General features: G+C 52.8%; 1 protein-coding gene across 4 annotated transcripts; it reads right to left on the reverse strand.

The window, feature by feature from the left end:
- Positions 1 to 3,816: 3,816 nt before the first annotated feature.
- On the reverse strand, positions 3,817 to 15,012 carry LOC136663246 (ficolin-2-like). 4 transcript variants are annotated; one of them, XM_066640237.1, is made up of 11 exons: positions 14,926 to 15,012; positions 8,965 to 9,084; positions 8,536 to 8,649; positions 8,323 to 8,376; positions 7,527 to 7,562; positions 7,310 to 7,345; positions 6,792 to 6,827; positions 6,083 to 6,225; positions 5,837 to 5,966; positions 4,611 to 4,745; positions 3,817 to 4,226 (listed from the first exon to the last, which is right to left on the reverse strand). In XM_066640237.1, exons 1-11 carry the CDS (start codon positions 14,978 to 14,980, stop codon positions 3,976 to 3,978), a joined length of 1,110 nt encoding a protein of 369 aa, XP_066496334.1. In that variant the 5' UTR covers positions 14,981 to 15,012; the 3' UTR covers positions 3,817 to 3,975. The 4 variants fall into 4 exon arrangements, with proteins under 4 accessions (XP_066496334.1, XP_066496335.1, XP_066496337.1 ...); XM_066640238.1 differs by lacking the exon at positions 14,926 to 15,012 and adding an exon at positions 11,688 to 11,825; XM_066640240.1 differs by lacking the exon at positions 14,926 to 15,012 and adding an exon at positions 11,516 to 11,679.
- Positions 15,013 to 17,148: the final 2,136 nt, after the last annotated feature.

A 17,148-nucleotide genomic window follows, 5' to 3' on the forward strand; every position in this document is an offset into this window, starting at 1 on the left:
CTAACCAGTTGTTTTCTGCTCATGAAACTGAAACATTCTCTAATAAAAAGTTAATTGTTTATAGTATTGTCTGTTTTAAGAAACATGATTTTGTATGTTTTTCTGTATCTCTTTGTGTAGTATGGTTTTATCAATAAAGAAATCTATATTCCTAACCCTATTTTCCTAAAAAAAAATCTATTTCCCTAAGTCCCAAGTCTCCCGCTGGGAGAAGAGGGTGGAGGATAAATGTCAACTATGGAAGCCATGGTCCCTGAATATATGTCAACGGGTTCGCTATTTTTGTACATATTGCATGCCAATGGTCATGGGATTGGCGGCAGTGTACCCTCCGCCTAAGGTTCTGGTGGACCGAGTGACAGGCCGGGTCTTTCAATTTATATGGGTGAGGGCGTCCTCAGATTGTGGGCGCTGAGCCCGATCTTCCTGGCTGTCTTCCTGGCGGCCAACTGCGGAGGAGTGGTCCGGTGGCAGTGCTGGCGGCGGGCGGAGGAGGAGGCAGGCGTCGCCCCAGCAGCGACGAAGGGCGACTCGGCCTGGGCCTGGCTGCGGGACATCCTTGAGGGCACAGTCTGGGGGCGCCGCTGGTGGGCGGGGGAAGAGACGGGCTTCCGCTTCTCGGCGGCGCTCAAGCTCGGCCTCCCGGACTACTGGCAGGAAGCGGCAGGCTGGATCCGGGAGCACGGGGCGAGTGCGGTGCAGTGCAAGGCCCACCTCTTGGGGTACCTATTTGAGGAGGGGCGGCCAGGGCCACCTTTGGGGACCGCCTGACCCTTTACAGCCTGTGGGAGCTGCGCTGGCGGGCCTTCCACCAGGTGCTGCGGGTGAGCGCCACCAGCCCCTGGTTGGTGGAGTCACGCAAGCCTGGCGCCTGTGGGAGGGGGTTGCCCAGGCCCTGGACTGGCCAAGCCTGGAGGAGCAGGGCTGGGAGACGGTTGTCTTAGGGGTGGAGCCCGTGGCTGGGGCATGGAGCGGGCCCAGGACCGCCAGTGCAGATGGCCAGGTGGCCTTCGCCGCAGTCCCTTGGGCAGTGGCCTGAATCGTCAACCTCTTCGTCCTCTCCATCCAGCGGGGCACGGAGCTGCGGGGTGGGAAGCCCACCGACGCCTGGGCACGGACCAACTTCGTGGTATCCCGGCTCCGGAACCAGGCCGGCTACGAGCGGGGCGTCCTACCATGGGACAAGTGGCAGTGGCGGTGGGCTGGCTGCAAGGGCGCTGGCAGCTGGGGGCGCACCCACCCATCACATTAACTGTAAATATCTGTCTAAATATCTGTATATATATGTCAGCGTTTTTGTACTTAGTTCTCCACTGTCATTTTAGCTGTGTATTGGACCCAGGATGGACCTTTGTGTTTTTGCATTTGTGTTTTTTTCCTTTCTGTTTGTGCCAGGAGGGACTTTGTGAGGGGGTGGGTGCTGTTTGGGGGAATGTGACTTTGTAACCTTTTAACTTCGTATTTGTGTTGTGCCGGGGAGCTCTGCTTGACTGTTTGTAACAGGCATCTCCCCTCCTTGTACTTGTATTTGTAGATCGGTGGTTTTAATCCCAATAAAATTCCTTACCATCAAGGACAAAGTCATGGAACTACAGCTGCCCAAATAGGATGATCTAATTTTCTGCCACCAGACCAGAACAGAAGGGGGGGCAGTGGGGCCAATTGGCGTAGAATTTTGAAGGGTGGGGCCTTCATTTCCCATCTGGCCCGGGCCTCTATCCAGCTCTACATAGCCCTGATTGTGGGCAGAGTTCCCTGGGTCAGCCCCCACTTTGTCATGCGCGTGAAGCCCAGCCATCATCAAAACAAACGGGTGCACCGATAGGCAGGATTTATGCACAAGCCACGTACGCTGCTGGTGCGTCCTCCCATTACTGTGGTTCCACTAAATACAGACACTTCCAGTTACACATAACTGCTGAAAAATTACAGGCCTGTGAATAAGCTGCAAATATAAATATCTTCCTTTCAATTACGTCTTAATAATAAATTGCTTTTGGGATGGGTGTTACCAAAAGGGCTGTTTTGTTTCGGGGAATTATTACACTGCCCTTATTGGACCCTTAGGATCGTGGGCTGGATAACAAGCCGGCGTAATGCAGAGAAATTCCCTTTTGCTTAGAGTTCTGGGCACAAGATAGTTACCTGTCCTGTAGAGCAGTTAGATGGGGGGGGCGGAAGAGTCCTGCGAAGAGGACCCTCTGACACAACACAGATGTGTTGGTCCTTGGAGAGAGAGAACCAGAGAGAGAGGAAGCCCTCACTTAAAAGGGGTTTGCAGACAGTGCTGGTAGCTTGATTACTACCACACAGCAGGGTGCTTGGAGTGTGTAAAACATTGAAAGGATCAGAATGTCAGTTATCAGCAAAATTCAATGGGGTCTATGGCTGGCCTCCTAGATGGGGGAACTTAAACAATACAATGAATCAGCAACACAAGAAGGCAGTTCAAGTTTGCATACAGTTCTTAAACAGTGATTGGGTTAAAACAATACAATGAATATAGTAATGTAGGAGACAAACCATGATTTAAGATGCCAGACTTCCTCCCATAATGTGTGACCATGGGGAGGTGGTGGTTGTGTAACCATGAGCTTGTGACTTGACCAGAGTTCTGGAAATGTGGCCTGTGTGAGAAGTTTAGCCTGCATGATATTTTAGTAACATAACCAGATAAAGAGAAAATTACAACTAAAAGGAAAAAGGGGATTTTCACATAACATGGGGCAGCTGGAGCCCCAGCATGGGGGCCTCTAGACCTGTGCATCTATTCTGAGCTCATGGAGAAAAAAAGCAAGTGGTTTATTTTATCTTTTGCTTTAAAAGACTGTTTTATCTTTTTTTATAAATGCACCTTGGGCATCAGGGGAAAGGCAAGATAAATTTTTAAATAAATCAAATATCTGAGCGGGTGTTTACATTTGGTATACCAAGCAATAGAAGGAACAGATCCCCTCCGGAGCCTGTCAGTGTTGAACTGTGCTGTGTCTTTCAATGACTATGAACAAGCAGGACCCAAGAGTTGCATGAGAGCCCCCTCCTCAAGAGGATGCTCTGGGTTGGGGCTTACAACACTTCCGAACAGCAGCCCTGCAGCATCTGTCCCACGACTGCAGAGAATGAAGGAAGGTTGGGGGGGGGGAGAAAAGAGGAAGATCTTCAAGCAGGAAGACTGGATGATCTTGTGGCTCTTTTCCAACACGATGATTCTATGAGAAAGGAAAATTTATTTTCCTACCCTCCCACCACCTTCCCGTTGTGCTACGTGAGAGCCCAGGTTTGGGCTGGGTAGTAGCCCTGTCCCTCAGCACTATTTCTAGTGTGGGGGGAAGGAAGAAGATCCCTTTTCATTGCCCCTCCTGAAATCTCCCCCTGCATAGCAAGTGGGGAGCAGAGTTCTTACTGTCAACAAAAGGGCCCATCTAGTCCAGTGTCCTGCAGCTCACAGTGGCTCACCTGACAAGATACCTGTATCCTACTGCCACTTCCTTGCATCTGGCAGTCAGAAAGGCAGGGGTTCCTAGCCTACAGCTAGTCCTTTATCTGGCAGTCCATTGTCCCAGACCAGGGAAATGGGGGAGTGTTTAAGTGTTGCTTGCTCTTCTTGTAATGCACACAGCAGCCCCCAAAATCTGCATATTACGGTGCTCTTCAGTGATGTTTCCTGGTTTAAAACCTCCCTCTGATGCTTGGCTGGGAGAAGATGGGGCAGCAGAAATGATTCAAATCATGGTCTGAGACCCCAGGCCTTTGAAGCATTGAAGGTTGAGGGCAGCTACATAAACAGAAGTCAGAAACAGATCAGCAGCCAGTGTGGATGTTTTAAAGTATTTATTGCAGGACAAAACTGGGCTTGTGCCTCTCAGTGACTGAACTGCTATGTCAGCTGAAGTTTCTGAACTGTCTCTAAGGGCAGCCCCAGGTAGGGAGCAGCTAAGAGCAGCTCTTGAAATTCTCGCCCCTGCCTGAGCTCCACTAAGCTCGGAGCCTGAATTTCATTTCCGAACGCTTATAGGAATAGTTGTAACCTCTGCCACTTCTCCAGTTCACACCGTCAGCATAGGAACTGTGCGTGCCCAGCCAGTAGATCCCATTGAGGTTGGAGTAATGGCAGTCGGTGTACCACCAGCCTCCTTTATAGAGCACTGCACAGTTGCCCGTGTACATGTCATTATCTTGGTCTTCAGTGGTGAAATTTGTGTTGTTGTGACTGGAAAGTGAATCACCTGCAAGGAAGAGATGAAGCTCCAAGTCAGGGGGGCCATTACTCAAGCTGATTCAAAGCACAGAGCTATTAGTTAGTTGCTCTTCATTCATGACGAGGGCTTTTGACCCACCATTCCCAGCAATGCAGCCCAAGGCATCGAACCAGCAATCACTGTTCAAGAACATCGGGAAATCCGATTCTCCACTCAGTGTTTCTATCACTGCGCTAACTGCTATCCTGGAAAGGGGCCACCATGACCATGGGGCAGAAAAGAGCCTCCCCATGGATGCTCGGCCAAGGAGCCACAGGTGTTTTCATCCCTGAGGGGACAGTGCACCACCTCACATGACTTTTACCAGCTGTCATGAAAAAGGCCAGCAGAAAAGCATATTGAAACATATACCTGCAGTGCCCTCAAGGAAGCTTCCCAGCACCAGCCTGTATTTATCCTTTTCTCCCAAAATCTTGAAGGACTCATATTTGGCAGATGTGTGGCTGTTATCAAAATCAGTGAGATCAATGCGTAGTTCCTGCTCTCCTATTCAAAACAGGAAAAGGTCAGGTCTCTACATTCTAGGGCTGCAATCCCCAAACCGCTGAAGCAGAAAAAGAGGTTGTTATTCAAAAGATTGGGTGGAGGGGGAGAGTGTCACTCTACTTTTCTGAACTGTGTAGCCGTTTCCAATCAAGAGCATGAGCTCCTGGTTGCTCAAGACTCTCTTGAGCTCTATGGAGTCACAACCCACCAGGAATTCTTGCACAAGTCTGCACGGGATTCCACGATAGCTTCACTCTCCTTGCCCTTTTCAGCAGAGTTTAGGGTAGAGAGAGCAATTGTCCCAATTCCACCTCAGATTCCAAAATCAAATGACTTAGGCTGCAATCCTAACCACACTTTCCTGAGAGTAAGCCCTATTTAACAAAATAGGACTTACTGCTGAGTAGGCCTGGTTAGGATTGTGCCCTTGCTCTTTTTTCTGAAATAGAACCAATAAAAACAGGACAGCAGAGAATCGCTCTTTATGAATCATGTACAGCCTCCTGTACTTCTGGAAACAGACCCCATTTTCTGTTCCTTCACTCCATTTGTGTCCTTCCATCTCTCCACATCTGCAGATCTGCTTTGAGACAACAAAGCTAAATGGCAATTGTAACACACTTGTACAAATAGCCATTTCGAAAGATTTTTGTGTGGTTTTACCAATGTGCTGGAGCACATGCACACACCAGTAAAACACCACACAAAAAGTAACTCAGGACAATCATAAAACCTGATTCAGAGTAATAGTAGACAAAGCGACAATCTGGACACATTGGGCCCTTGGTAGATACCAGGTCTTTTGTGTGGTGTTTTGTCAATATGGAGACGGAATGGAGTAAAATCCTGCACACACACACACAGTATGAAGACACCCACACCCACATCAAGATTATTTCCATGTAGGACAGTGTTCCTCAGTATGACACACGTGTGCTTGTGGTGGTGTCGGGCAAGGAGCATCACCTGGACCCACCAACCATTTTGTGCCTGGTTACTCCCTCCACAAGGAGTCCCCCCAAATAGGCTGGGAAGCACCAGAAAGGGTCCCTGGAGATTGGACTGGAGCAGGAGCGTGTGAGGCCACTTACCTAAGGAGGTCAGGAGGTGGATGTTGTCATTGCCCAGCCAGAAGTCTGTGAGTTGGCTCCCAAAGCCCCTCTTGTAAGCGCTCCAGTCCCGGTAGAAATCCACAGAGCCGTCGGACCGTCTCTGGAAGACCTGCAAGGAAGCCACAAGGACACCTTTCTGTTCAACAGAATCCCGGCTCCCAGGACTACTGCACAAGAAGTGGTGCAGCGAGGGGCCTTAGTTAAAATGAGGCTGACAGAACTTACAGTCCATCCTCCTCCATCAGTATCCATATCACAGAGCACTGTCAGGGGGGTGCAGTCCTTGGGGTAGATGGTATACCAGCCACTCAGCACCACTGAGGAGGTGTTGAGCTCTTTGGACAGGAGCTCTTTGCAGTTCTTTGCACCTAAATCGGGAGACAGAGACTCAACAGCAGTCCCCACATTCTGCATTGCTGAATGCAAACCACAGGTCCAGGACAGTCAGGAATAAAGGATCCTTTTGGGATTGGGCCCTCCCAGGAAACCGCTCCCCTCCCAGACCCTGACTGGCCAAGCCTCTTTGCCACTTTTCACTCTGGCCAGTTAGATCCCTCCAAGAAACCCCAAACAAGGCATCAAGGCCTGTGCTCCTGTGGTGCTCTCCAGCAACTGGGATATGCAGTTACAGTGCCCCTGAACATGGAGGCTCCATACTGCATCCTGTCCTCTAGCCATTGGTCAAGGCAGCTTTCTCCCATGTGCTTTTCTAGTTCCCTTTTAAAACATAGGAAGCCACAGGTGGGTCCCTTCTGGCACTGCATCCCAGGCATTCATTCTTGTTCTTTTGCATGGTCCTCCATGTGCCTGCCCCAAATCTCCTGCTCATCCATTTCATGGGGGAGAAATGACTGACAGGGAGAAAAGCTTCTTTCTCTCCATGCTTTTGTAGGTGGTATTTCTGAAGGTGAGGGGGGTCTAGGAAAACACTCACCCTGCTTACATTGGATGCCAGTCAGCTCTCCTTCACCTGCAAAACAAGGCAAGAAGGTGAGCGGGAGAGAGGGAAAGAGGCAGGTAGGATGGAAAATAAATTGAAACACTTTCCGCAAAGCAATAATCAGAGCCAGGTCTGCAAATTACTATCAGTCATATTCAAGGCAAAGACAGTTTGATATGGAACAGAAACCCCAGACCAGTAGGAGTGAGCTCAATGACGCCATTTTGAGAGAGTGGGTGGGGGGAGAAGGGGAGAACAGACACGAAATCTGAGCCAAAATATACCCCCCCCCATTCCAAAGAGGAAGCCAGGAAGAGGACTGAACCAGGACCATGGACAGTGAGGCTGAGTCTCCAACCCACTCATCCCTGAAGCTCCTTGGGACAGCCAAGCCTGCCTCACAGGGTGCTGGGAGGGTAAAGTGTTGGGGAGGGGGGGGAACTGCCCTGTAGTTCTGGGAGGAAGGGCAGAATAAACATGCTAGAAATAAATAAAAGTCAAAGACATCTTACCTATCGTCCCTGGGGGTCCCGTGTCTCCTTTATCCCCTACAAACGAGAGTCAAAATGCATCACTTTCAACCACTGGGTGCAAACCAGGTTCCTTCAGGCAGGTGGGACTCTAGGAGCAGGAGGCAAGCCCCAGGGTCTGTCCCGCCACGGAAGCCCTTCCCTCCCCAATCACAGGGAATTGGGAAACCCACTTGCAGCCTCACAACAGCTCGCTTACCCTTTGGGCTCACAGGACCAAGGTCGCCCTTCTCTCCTGGTGGAAAGGGGAGGGGAAGAGGGAAAGAATTAGGGTTCCTAATCTTGAAAGTAGTGAAAAGGGAGGGGGCAAGCTCTGACTGGAGAACCAACAGGGGCAGAGTGTTGGATCTCTGCTTTTTCTACCTGGAGGTGGGGTGAAGGGTGGTCGTAGAAACTTGCAAGCAGAGTTGGAACATCTCCAGGTCTGTGAAGAGTCTCTGTGCTGCCTGCAAGGCAGTTTGAACTGGAGGTGCCCCGTGAAGAGTGGAGCCCTCCAATTGCCTGAGGCCAAAGGAGGCTGCAGTAGTTTTTACAGCAAAGCACACAACTCTTGGGCTCCCTGAATCTGTGTGTGCTGCCACCATTCTCTCACCTTCAAACCCTTGTCATAACCCACATTTTCCCCAAGGCACCACCAAGGTCTGGTCTCTATGATCCCTTGTATGTGTCCTTCTGACTTCTTGCCCTGTCCTCTCTCTTTATTGTCTTCTCCAAGATTCAAGGCACACTGCAAGCTCTTTGAGGATAGAGAACTCTTTCCTTTGCACAAATCTCTTATCAGCCTTGCAGAGAGTGATCTCCATTAATAGCACATTACAAACATATTGCAATTTTTTAAAAAAAGAAAAAGCAAGTGCAAGGGGAGGCACCCACTGCAGGTTCCTCTTTTCATCCTGCAGGGAAACCATGGGAGGGACGCCCCCCAGGACAGCCTCCTTCAGATTCAAGACATGGGGTCGCCCTTCCTTTCCCCGGCACCCAGCCTCAGCTCTTACCTTTCCCACCAGCAGGTCCACTTTTCCCAGGGATCCCCTGGAGACCCCTTTCTCCTGCAAACACAAAAATCACAATGCTACTTGGGGGGCATTTCAGAGAGAGCACCAGTGGAGCCGAGGGGTTCTGAGCTGTGGCTGGTTGGGAGCCCCATCAAAGATGCTCTGTGTTTTCTAAGCGAAGGGAGGGGTAAACTTCTAGATCAGAGAACCTACCTTTTGCACCATCTGTGCCTGGATCTCCTTTGGGTCCTGTGGCCCCAGGAGCCCCTGGGCACCCCTGGAGGATGGCCAGCTTCTCGTTCCCCCCCAGACCCACGATGTTCACATCTGCAGACAAACCAAATGTACACAACTGTGCTGGAGACAAACCCCCAGACAGAGAGGATGCCCTGCCACACCTGGCTGCCAGGGGAGATGTTTGCCATCCCCAAAGCCCACTGTGGAAGTCAGGCAATAAACAGCTCATCCAGAGATGGCGGTTTCTGTAATGCAGGCTTCAGCTTCCTCAAGGCTCTGGCTGTTGTGAGGTGTGGCTTTGACGGTGTTCAGAACTCTGGCCATGTGCCCAAGTTTCCATTCCTCATCTGTGACCATGCAAGTCACAGCTCCAAAGCAACAGGCTGAAGCCTCTGTGCCACTCACCTGGGCAGGTGTCGTCTGCAATCCCTGAAGTGACAGTGATGAGGCAAAGCAAGATCAGGGTTTCTTCTGTAACCTTCTTCATGGCAGCACTTGGGGATCTCTCCTCTGCGAGGAGTTTGTCTGAAACAGAGTTCTGTCAGATAAGAATTACAACCCCCTTCCCTCTGCATCATTGACACACCTCTGGGTGCCAAGCAGCGGGTGATGGCCAGTTGCTCAGGTCTTCCTCTTAAAGGTTTTTTAAAAAAATTAATAAACCAAAAGCACACACCTGAGGCTGAGATTGCAGGCCCTGCGCTTCTCTGCAAGGAAAGGAAAGGACCTAGAAGGGAAGGCTCAGAGGACAGCAGTGACAGGCTGGAGAAGATCAAGCAGCCCTTCCCTTGCACGAGCCTCGGCTATGGTGGAGCTTCAAGGCTCACTGCTCTTCATCTAAAAACACACCAAGGGGAAGGACCTCTGGTCTCCCCACCACCACACCATGGGGGAGGTTCCTGTTTTTGCTGCAGTGGTTGCAAGAGGGTATTTTTGGCACTGTGGGAGATGCTGCCCAGACTCCTGGAAGCAAAGCTGGTGCCAGAGGAAGTTCGCATGCCAGCCAGGCTGAAAGGGGAAGTTCTGGGGTGGCCACGACACCCCCTTCCCTCCAAGGAAGGCTGCAGGCAGCAGAAGCCGCCCCGGCTCAGCCTTGGGGTCTCTCTCTTCCGTTGCAGCAGCTGCAGGGGGGCGGCTCTCCCAGGCCCCCCACTGAGCCACTGGGATAAGAGCCGCTCCAAGCCTCCTCCTCGCAGAAGCCCCGAAGGTGGCTCAGCGCCAGGACCCACCTTCAGGATGAGGGTCTGTCAGGACCCACCGGAAGGGGCCTCATCCAGCAGGAGGGTTCTTGTGATCTGGGGGTCCTGCCCGCCCGCCCGGGAGTGCCAGGACTTCCAACGGGCGAACTTCCCTCAAATGAGGAGGCTGGTTAGAAGGAGGTTGAAAGGGAAGATAAAAAGAGTCCAATCTCTCCAGCATGGAGGCTGCTTAAAAGAACAGTAATAGAGGCCCAGCAGAGGTGTATACCACAAAGAAAGAAGGGTTCCACTATATCCAGGAGGATGCCCGCATGGCTAATGAGCCAAGTTAGAGAGGCTGTAAAGGGTAAGGAAGCTTCCTTCCGTAAATGGAAGTCTTGCCCTAATGAGGAGAATAAAAAGGAACATAAACTGTGGCAAAAGAAATGTGATACGGGAGGCCAAGAGAGACTATGAGGAACACATGGCCAGCAGCATTAAGGGGAATAATAAAAGCTTCTTCAAATATGTTAGAAGCAGGAAACCTGCCAGAGAAGTGCTTGGCCCTCTGGATGGTGAGGGAGGGAAAGGGGAAATAAGACTTAGAGATGGCAGAGAAATTGAATGAGTTCTTTGCATCTGTCTTCACGGCAGAAGACCTCGGGCAGATACCACTGCCCGAACGGCCCCTCCTGACCGAGGAGTTAAGTCAGATAGAGGTTAAAAGAGAAGATGTTTCAGACCTCATTGTTAAATTAAAGATCAATAAGTCACTGGGCCCTGATGGCATCCACCCTAGAGTTATTAAGGAATTGAAGAATGAAGTTGCTGATCTCTTGACTAAGGTATGCAACTTGTCCCTCAAAACGGCCATGGTGCCAGAAGATTGGAGGATAGCAAATGTCACACCTATCTTTAAAAAGGGAAAGAGGGGGCACCCGGGAAACTATAGGCCAGTCAGCCTAACATCTATACTGGGTAAGATGGTGGAATGCCTCATCAACGATAGGATCTCAAAACACATAGGCGAACAGGCCTTGCTGAGGGAGAATCAGCATGGCTTCTGTAAAGGTAAGTCTTGCCTCAAGAACCTTATAGAATTCTTTGAAAAGGTCAGCAGGCATGTGGATGCGGGAGAACATGTAGACATTATATATCTGGACTTTCAGAAGGCGTTTGACACGGTCCCTCACCAAAGGCTACTAAAAAAACTCCACAGTCAGGGAATTAGAGGACAGGTCCTCTCATGGAGGTTGAAGACCAGGAAACAGAGAGTGGGTGTCAATGGGCAATTTTCACAATGGAGAGAGGTGAAAAGCGGTGTGCCCCAAGGATCTGTCCTGGGACCGGTGCTTTTCAACCTCTTCATAAATGACCTGGAGACAGGGTTGAGCAGGGAGGTGGCTAAGTTTGCAGATGACACCAAACTTTTTCCAAGTGGTGAAGACCAGAAGTGATTGTGAGGAGCTCCAGAAGGCTCTCTCCAGACTGGCATAATAGGCAGCAAAATGGCAGATGCATTTCAATGTAAGTGTAAAGTCATACACACTGGGGCAAAAAATCAAAACTTCGCATATAGGCTGATGGGTTCTGAGCTGTCTGTGACAGATCAGGAGAGAGATCTTGGGGTGGTGGTGGACAGGTCGATGAAAGTGTCGACTCAATGTGCAGCAGCAGTGAAGAAGGCCAATTCTATGCTTGGGATCATTAGGAAAGGTATTGAGAACAAAACGGCTAATATTATAATGCCGTTGTACAAATCTATGGTAAGGCCACACCTGGAGTAATGTGTTCAGTTCTGGTCGCCACATCTCAGAAAGGACATAACATGTTGGCATCCTTCAGTCTCGGAAGACTATGGTGTCACGCTCTGAATGGTGGTTCTGGAACAGAGTGTCCTCTCCACTGCGCGAAGCCTGGGTAAAGTAGGTATGGAGGATAGGCTGTTACCCATGCAGCAAATTCCCCCTCTCCACGTCGCTGAAATGGTCCAATGGAAAGGCAGAGGCCAATACGGTTGGTTCCAGCGGCGTTGCAGGAGTTGCCAGAACGTGACTGTGTTCAGCCATGAACTGCCTCAGGGACTCCGGCTCCGGATTTTGCCTCGAGGTTGACTCCTGAAGCCTTTTCCATAACTGGATGTAGCCACAAGGCAGTGGAGGTTTGGGATCAGAGTTTTCCTTCTCTCAGATGAGCTGCCTTCCCAGGCTGACGAGTCCCATCTACCCGGTTGCTGTTTAGTCGCCTCTTACGACAAGTACAGCCAAACTGAGGGCCTATTCTTATCCCCAGCCCCCAGGGGAAAGGACATAGTGGAAATGGAAAAGGTGCATAAGAGAGCGACTATGATTACTGGGTTGGGGCACCTTCTTTATGAGGAAAGGCTACAGTGTTTGGGCCTCTTCAGCCTAGAAAAGAGGCGCCTGAGGGGGGACATGATTGAGACATACAAAATTATGCATGGGAAGGATAAAGTGGATAGAGAGATGCTCTTTACACTCTCACATAACACCAGAACCAGGGGACATCCACTAAAATTGAGTGTTGGGAGAGTTAGAACAGACAAAAGAAAATATTTCTTTACTTGGTATGTGGTTGGTCTGTGGAACTCCTGGCCACAGGATGTGGTGACGGTATCTGGCCTGGATGCCTTTAAAAGGGGATTGGACAAATTTCTGGAGGAAAAATCCATTACGGGGTACAAGCCATGATGTGTATGTGCAACCTCCTGATGTTAGAAATGGGCTATGTCAGAATGCCAATGCAAGGGAGGGCACCAGGATGCAGGTCTTTTGTTATCAGGTGTGCTCCCTGGGGCATTTGGTGGGCCGCTGTGAGATACAGGAAGCTGGACTAGATGGGCCTATGGCCTGCTCCAGTGGGGCTGTTCTTATGTTCTTAACTACAATTCCCAGGAAGCCTTGCAGGTCTCTTGTTAACAGGTGTGCTCCCTGGGCATTTGGTGGGCTGCTGTGAGATCCAGGAAGCTGGACTAGATGGGCCTATGGCCTGATCCAGTGGGGCTGTTCTTATGTTCTTAACTACAATTCCCAGGAAGCCTTGCAGGTCTCTTGTTATCTGGTGTTCTCCCTGGGGCATTTGGTGGGCCGCTGTGAGATCCAGGAAGCTGGACTAGATGGGCCTGTGGCCCGATCCAGTGGGGCTGTTCTTATGTTCTTAACTACAATTCCCAGGAAGCCTTGCAGGTCTCTTGTTAACAGGTGTGCTCCCTGGGCATTTGGTGGGCTGCTGTGAGATGCAGGAAGCTGGACTAGATGGGCCTATGGCCTGATCCAGTGGGGCTGTTCTTATGTTCTTAACTACAATTCCCAGGAAGCCTTGCAGGTCTCTTGTTATCTGGTGTGCTCCCTGGGGCATTTGGTGGGCCGCGGTGAGATACAGGAAGCTGGACTAGATGGGCCTATGGCCTGATCCAGTGGGGCTCTTCTGATGTTCTTATGTAATCCACCCCCTTTTAGACCACACTGCCTCTTGTACCTCTTATTTGGTTGTGTGGGGTGGGGGGTGGGCATCTGAAAATTGGCAAATTGTGGCAAGAGGGACTAGCGAAACTGCACAGTGATGAGCAAGTCTCCCAAATTCTTCATCTGGCTGCTTGTTAAGCAAAACGAGAAGGGGGGGCACCAGGATGAGGTCTCTTGTTATCTGGTGTGCTCCCTGGGGCATTTGGTGGGCCGCTGTGAGATACAGGAAGCTGGACTAGATGGGCCTGTGGCCTGATCCAGTGGGGCTGTTCTTAGGTTCTTAACTACAATTCCCAGGAGGCCTTGCAGGTCTCTTGTTATCTGGTGTGCTCCCTGGGGCATTTGGTGGGCCGCTGTGAGATACAGGAAGCTGGACTAGATGGGCCTGTGGCCTGATCCAGTGGGGCTGTTCTTAGGTTCTTATGCCTGTCGCTGGTGGAGGCCTGCAGTGGCCTGTGGGAAGCGCAGCTCTGTTGGCCTCACATAGCAGGCACGTTGACATGAATGGCGACCCACTTGACCTTGGCTCGCGACCCACCGTACGGAAACACGGCCTTCGGGGGAGCCGCGCCAAAGCTGGCTGTGCTGCCGCCGCTGCCTCGCTAAGCGCCGCGGCTTCGGAGGGCGGGAGCCCAGCCCCGGAGGGAGCAGCCCGCGCCCTCCCCGGTAGGTAGGTAGGCAGGCCGGCCGGCCAGGCCGCGCCCCACCGGCAGCCGGGCTCCCGCCGGGCGGGCTGCAGCGAGGGCGGGGGGCGGGGCCTGCCTGCGGGGCTGTCGTTCCAGGCGCTTACGCGGGCCGCCGCCAGGCCCCTCCAGGCTGCAGGCAGCCGAGCAGTCGGGCTGCTGCGAGGCGGAACCAAAGCGAGGGGCGGGGCAGGAAGAGCGGAGGAAGGTCCGCTGCTCAGAGGGCCGTGTGGAGCCGCTTCCGGGCTCCCCGCTGCCGCTCTAGCCCTCCTCCTCTCCGTGGAAACGCCGGCCGTTGGACCCGTGTGCCGCTCCAGCCCCCTGCTCTCTATGGAAACCCTCGCAAGAAGACCCGCCCTCCGGCGGCCACGGCGTGCAGCTGCAGCCGGGACGAGGGACGCCGCCCTCCGGTGGACGCGCCCGGAACTGCAGTCGGGACGGGAAAGGCCCTGGAGGCGCCCGAAGAGCCCCAATGGCCCGCGGACGCCCAGCGAGAACCCCCGAGGCTCCCGGAAGCCCCTCGACCCCGCGAGGCGCGCCGAGGGTGGCCGGAGGCCCGGAAAGGCCCTTCCAGGGCCCGCTGACAGCGAGACCCCTCGAAGCTCACTGGCCCTGAAAAGCCGTCAGTCCCCCAAGACCCGTTCAGCCCTTCCGAGCCCCGCCAGCAGCCCCAGAGGGCTTAATGGCCGCGCGCCCGAAGACCCCAGGATGACCCGACCCCAAATGCCCGCTGGAGGCCCCCCAAGGCCGCCTGTAAATCCCTGGACACCCTCTGAAGCCCCTTCGGACCCTTAAAACCCCGCAGTGCCCTATTGACCCCTTGGCACCCCTCAAAACCCACTCTAGACCCCCTTAATGACACCCGGAGACCCCTTTAGACTTCCCAAGCCCTTTTAGACCCCTAAAAGCGACAGACCCCTGGAGTCAACTCGAGACTCAGCCAAGAGCCCCCCAGGCCGCCCCGTCCAGTGTCTCCGCAGAGGCCGCTGCCTGTCTGGGAACGCGCAAGGACTGACTCACTCCTTATGGAGCTGCCTCCGCGTCTTGGCCCTGCTGGGCACTGCAGAAGGTGCATGTGCTGCTGGGCTCATTTCTGCTTCCCCGCCTTAGGGTGGAGGCCCATCCAAACTGCCAGCCCAGCAGGGAAGGGCGCCTGCTGGGCTGGGGAGCAAAATCAGGCGCCAGGAAAACGCCCATTGGGCAGGGCAGCGCCTTGGGTGAGAGTGGCTGGAATGGGAGCCCAGGCCTACCCAGCCAGTAGATCTGGGCTCCATATCCAGGCAGGAGCCCAGGTCTACCAGCTGGTCTCTCATTCCAGCTAATGGCTTTGGGGCTGCGGAAAGCGCTGCCCAGGACAGGCGAGCATTGCTTCAAGAGGTGGGTGGCGCTCACCTCCTGGGCGCCCGCAAACTGCTCTGAGGGAGCCTTTTGCACCCCCGGAAGTGGCGTGGAAGGCTCCTTGGAGCTGGAGAAGTGGCGCACATCTCCAAGATCAAAGAAGGCACGCGCTGCTTCTCACCGCCGGCAGGTCCACTGCCTCCTCCCACCTTGCATTAAGGGACAGCCCTTAGATGCAGCCTGCTCTCAGTGCAGTTCCCAGCTGCTCTGAGCACCACGGGGGGGGGCCGTGCCCCTCCCCTCTATGAGGGAAGGTGGAGCCCTAAAATACCTGCACACAAGAGGTGCAACTCCTTGCGCGGCAACGCTCTAGGGCGCCCCTTTCTGCTGCTCCAGAGACAAGAGGCTACCTTGGAGAGGCAGTGCACTGGGAGTCGTGACTCCTGGTGCAATGATGCTCTAGGGCACTCTTCTTGTCTCCTCCTATAAAGGAGAGGAGGAGACCCAGCGCAGTGCCAAATCACTGCCTTGCTGTCTCTCCAGCAGCGATTCTGGGCTCGCCTTCTCCATCTGGAGGTTTTTTGTTTGGTGGAGTGGTGGCTTCTTTCCCTTATTAAAAAAAAAAAAAAAGTGGGGTGGCAGGCAGGAGGAGCCTGGCAGAGGCACCCCCAGAGGATTCGCACTTGGGTCATTTGCCCTGCTTGCCCCCTTCTCGGTCTGCCACTGGCACCAACAGTCTGAATTGAGGCTCCCCTTGTGTTATCCCAGTCCCTCCACTGGCAAAAAGACTCCTTCCAGCTGATGGCCTCCCCTGTGGGGTCTCAGATCCTTGCCAAGGAGGGATCTTCATGTTTATTTCACATGACTGCGCTCTCTCTCAAGAGAAATCATTTCCTCCCTGAGTCTGCTGCAGTCTAAAAGGCAGTTCTTGGAGGTGAGTGTTTGTGTGAGCAGCATACAGGCCTTGGACCCTCTTCTGACTTGAACACCAGTCATGGAATTTCCAGCAGTTCCCTGCTCTTGCCTCCTTGCTGTTGGCAACACAACACCTCTGACAAAGCCTGCTTGTACTTTGTGTGTGGGAGGGTCTCCCCATGCTTGGTGGTACCTGCTGTTTTGTTACTTAGGCCTGGGGGCTACCAGGGATGGCGATATCCCAGCAGTAACTGTTCTTTGGACCAGTGCCTGCCACCCAGGGGTGGATCCAGTGTTTGTATTTAGGAAGGGCCATGGGCCTCCAGGGCTCCTATTCTGACTGCCCTTTCGCCCTGCCCAGTGAGCATTCCTGTGGTACCTGACTTCACTCCCCATTCCAGTGGGCACCCTTCCCTGCTGGTGTGACAGTTTGGGGGAGGCATGCACCCATGGCCTCCCCTTGGATCCACCCCTGCTGCCGCTGCTGTGGTTCTCCTTGGCACTGCTGCTATGGCTGCCACCTATGGGGCTGTGTAGATTGCAGTGATGGGCTCTTTCCTCCTTGGGCCAATGTTAAGTGACATCAGGCCACCACGCCTAGATTGGTGGGCTGGGTGGGGATTTCAGTGGTTGCCAGTGGGGATAGTAGGTTTTGTCTTCTGCAATGCGTGCACATGAGGAGCATTGTCTCCACACTGTCACATGTGAGGCTGACGTGGAGTCATCTTTGGACAGTCACTGCCACTTGGTGATTGGTGGAGTCTCTGTGGCTGCTGGTGGAATTACTGGGATGGCTGCAAGCAGCATGGATTTCCCTGAGTGTTGGGAGAGTTAGAACAGACAAAAGAAAATATTCCTTTACTCAGCGTGTGGTTGGTCTGTGTGGTTGGTGTGTGGTCCATGTACAAACCATGATGTGTATGTGCAACCTCCTGATTTTAGAAATGCGCTCTGTCAGATGCAAGGAAGGGCACCAGAATGAGATCTCTT

The sequence above is a fragment of the Tiliqua scincoides genome, chromosome 12, assembly GCF_035046505.1.
Source record: "Tiliqua scincoides isolate rTilSci1 chromosome 12, rTilSci1.hap2, whole genome shotgun sequence".
Classification (NCBI taxonomy): domain Eukaryota; kingdom Metazoa; phylum Chordata; class Lepidosauria; order Squamata; family Scincidae; genus Tiliqua; species Tiliqua scincoides.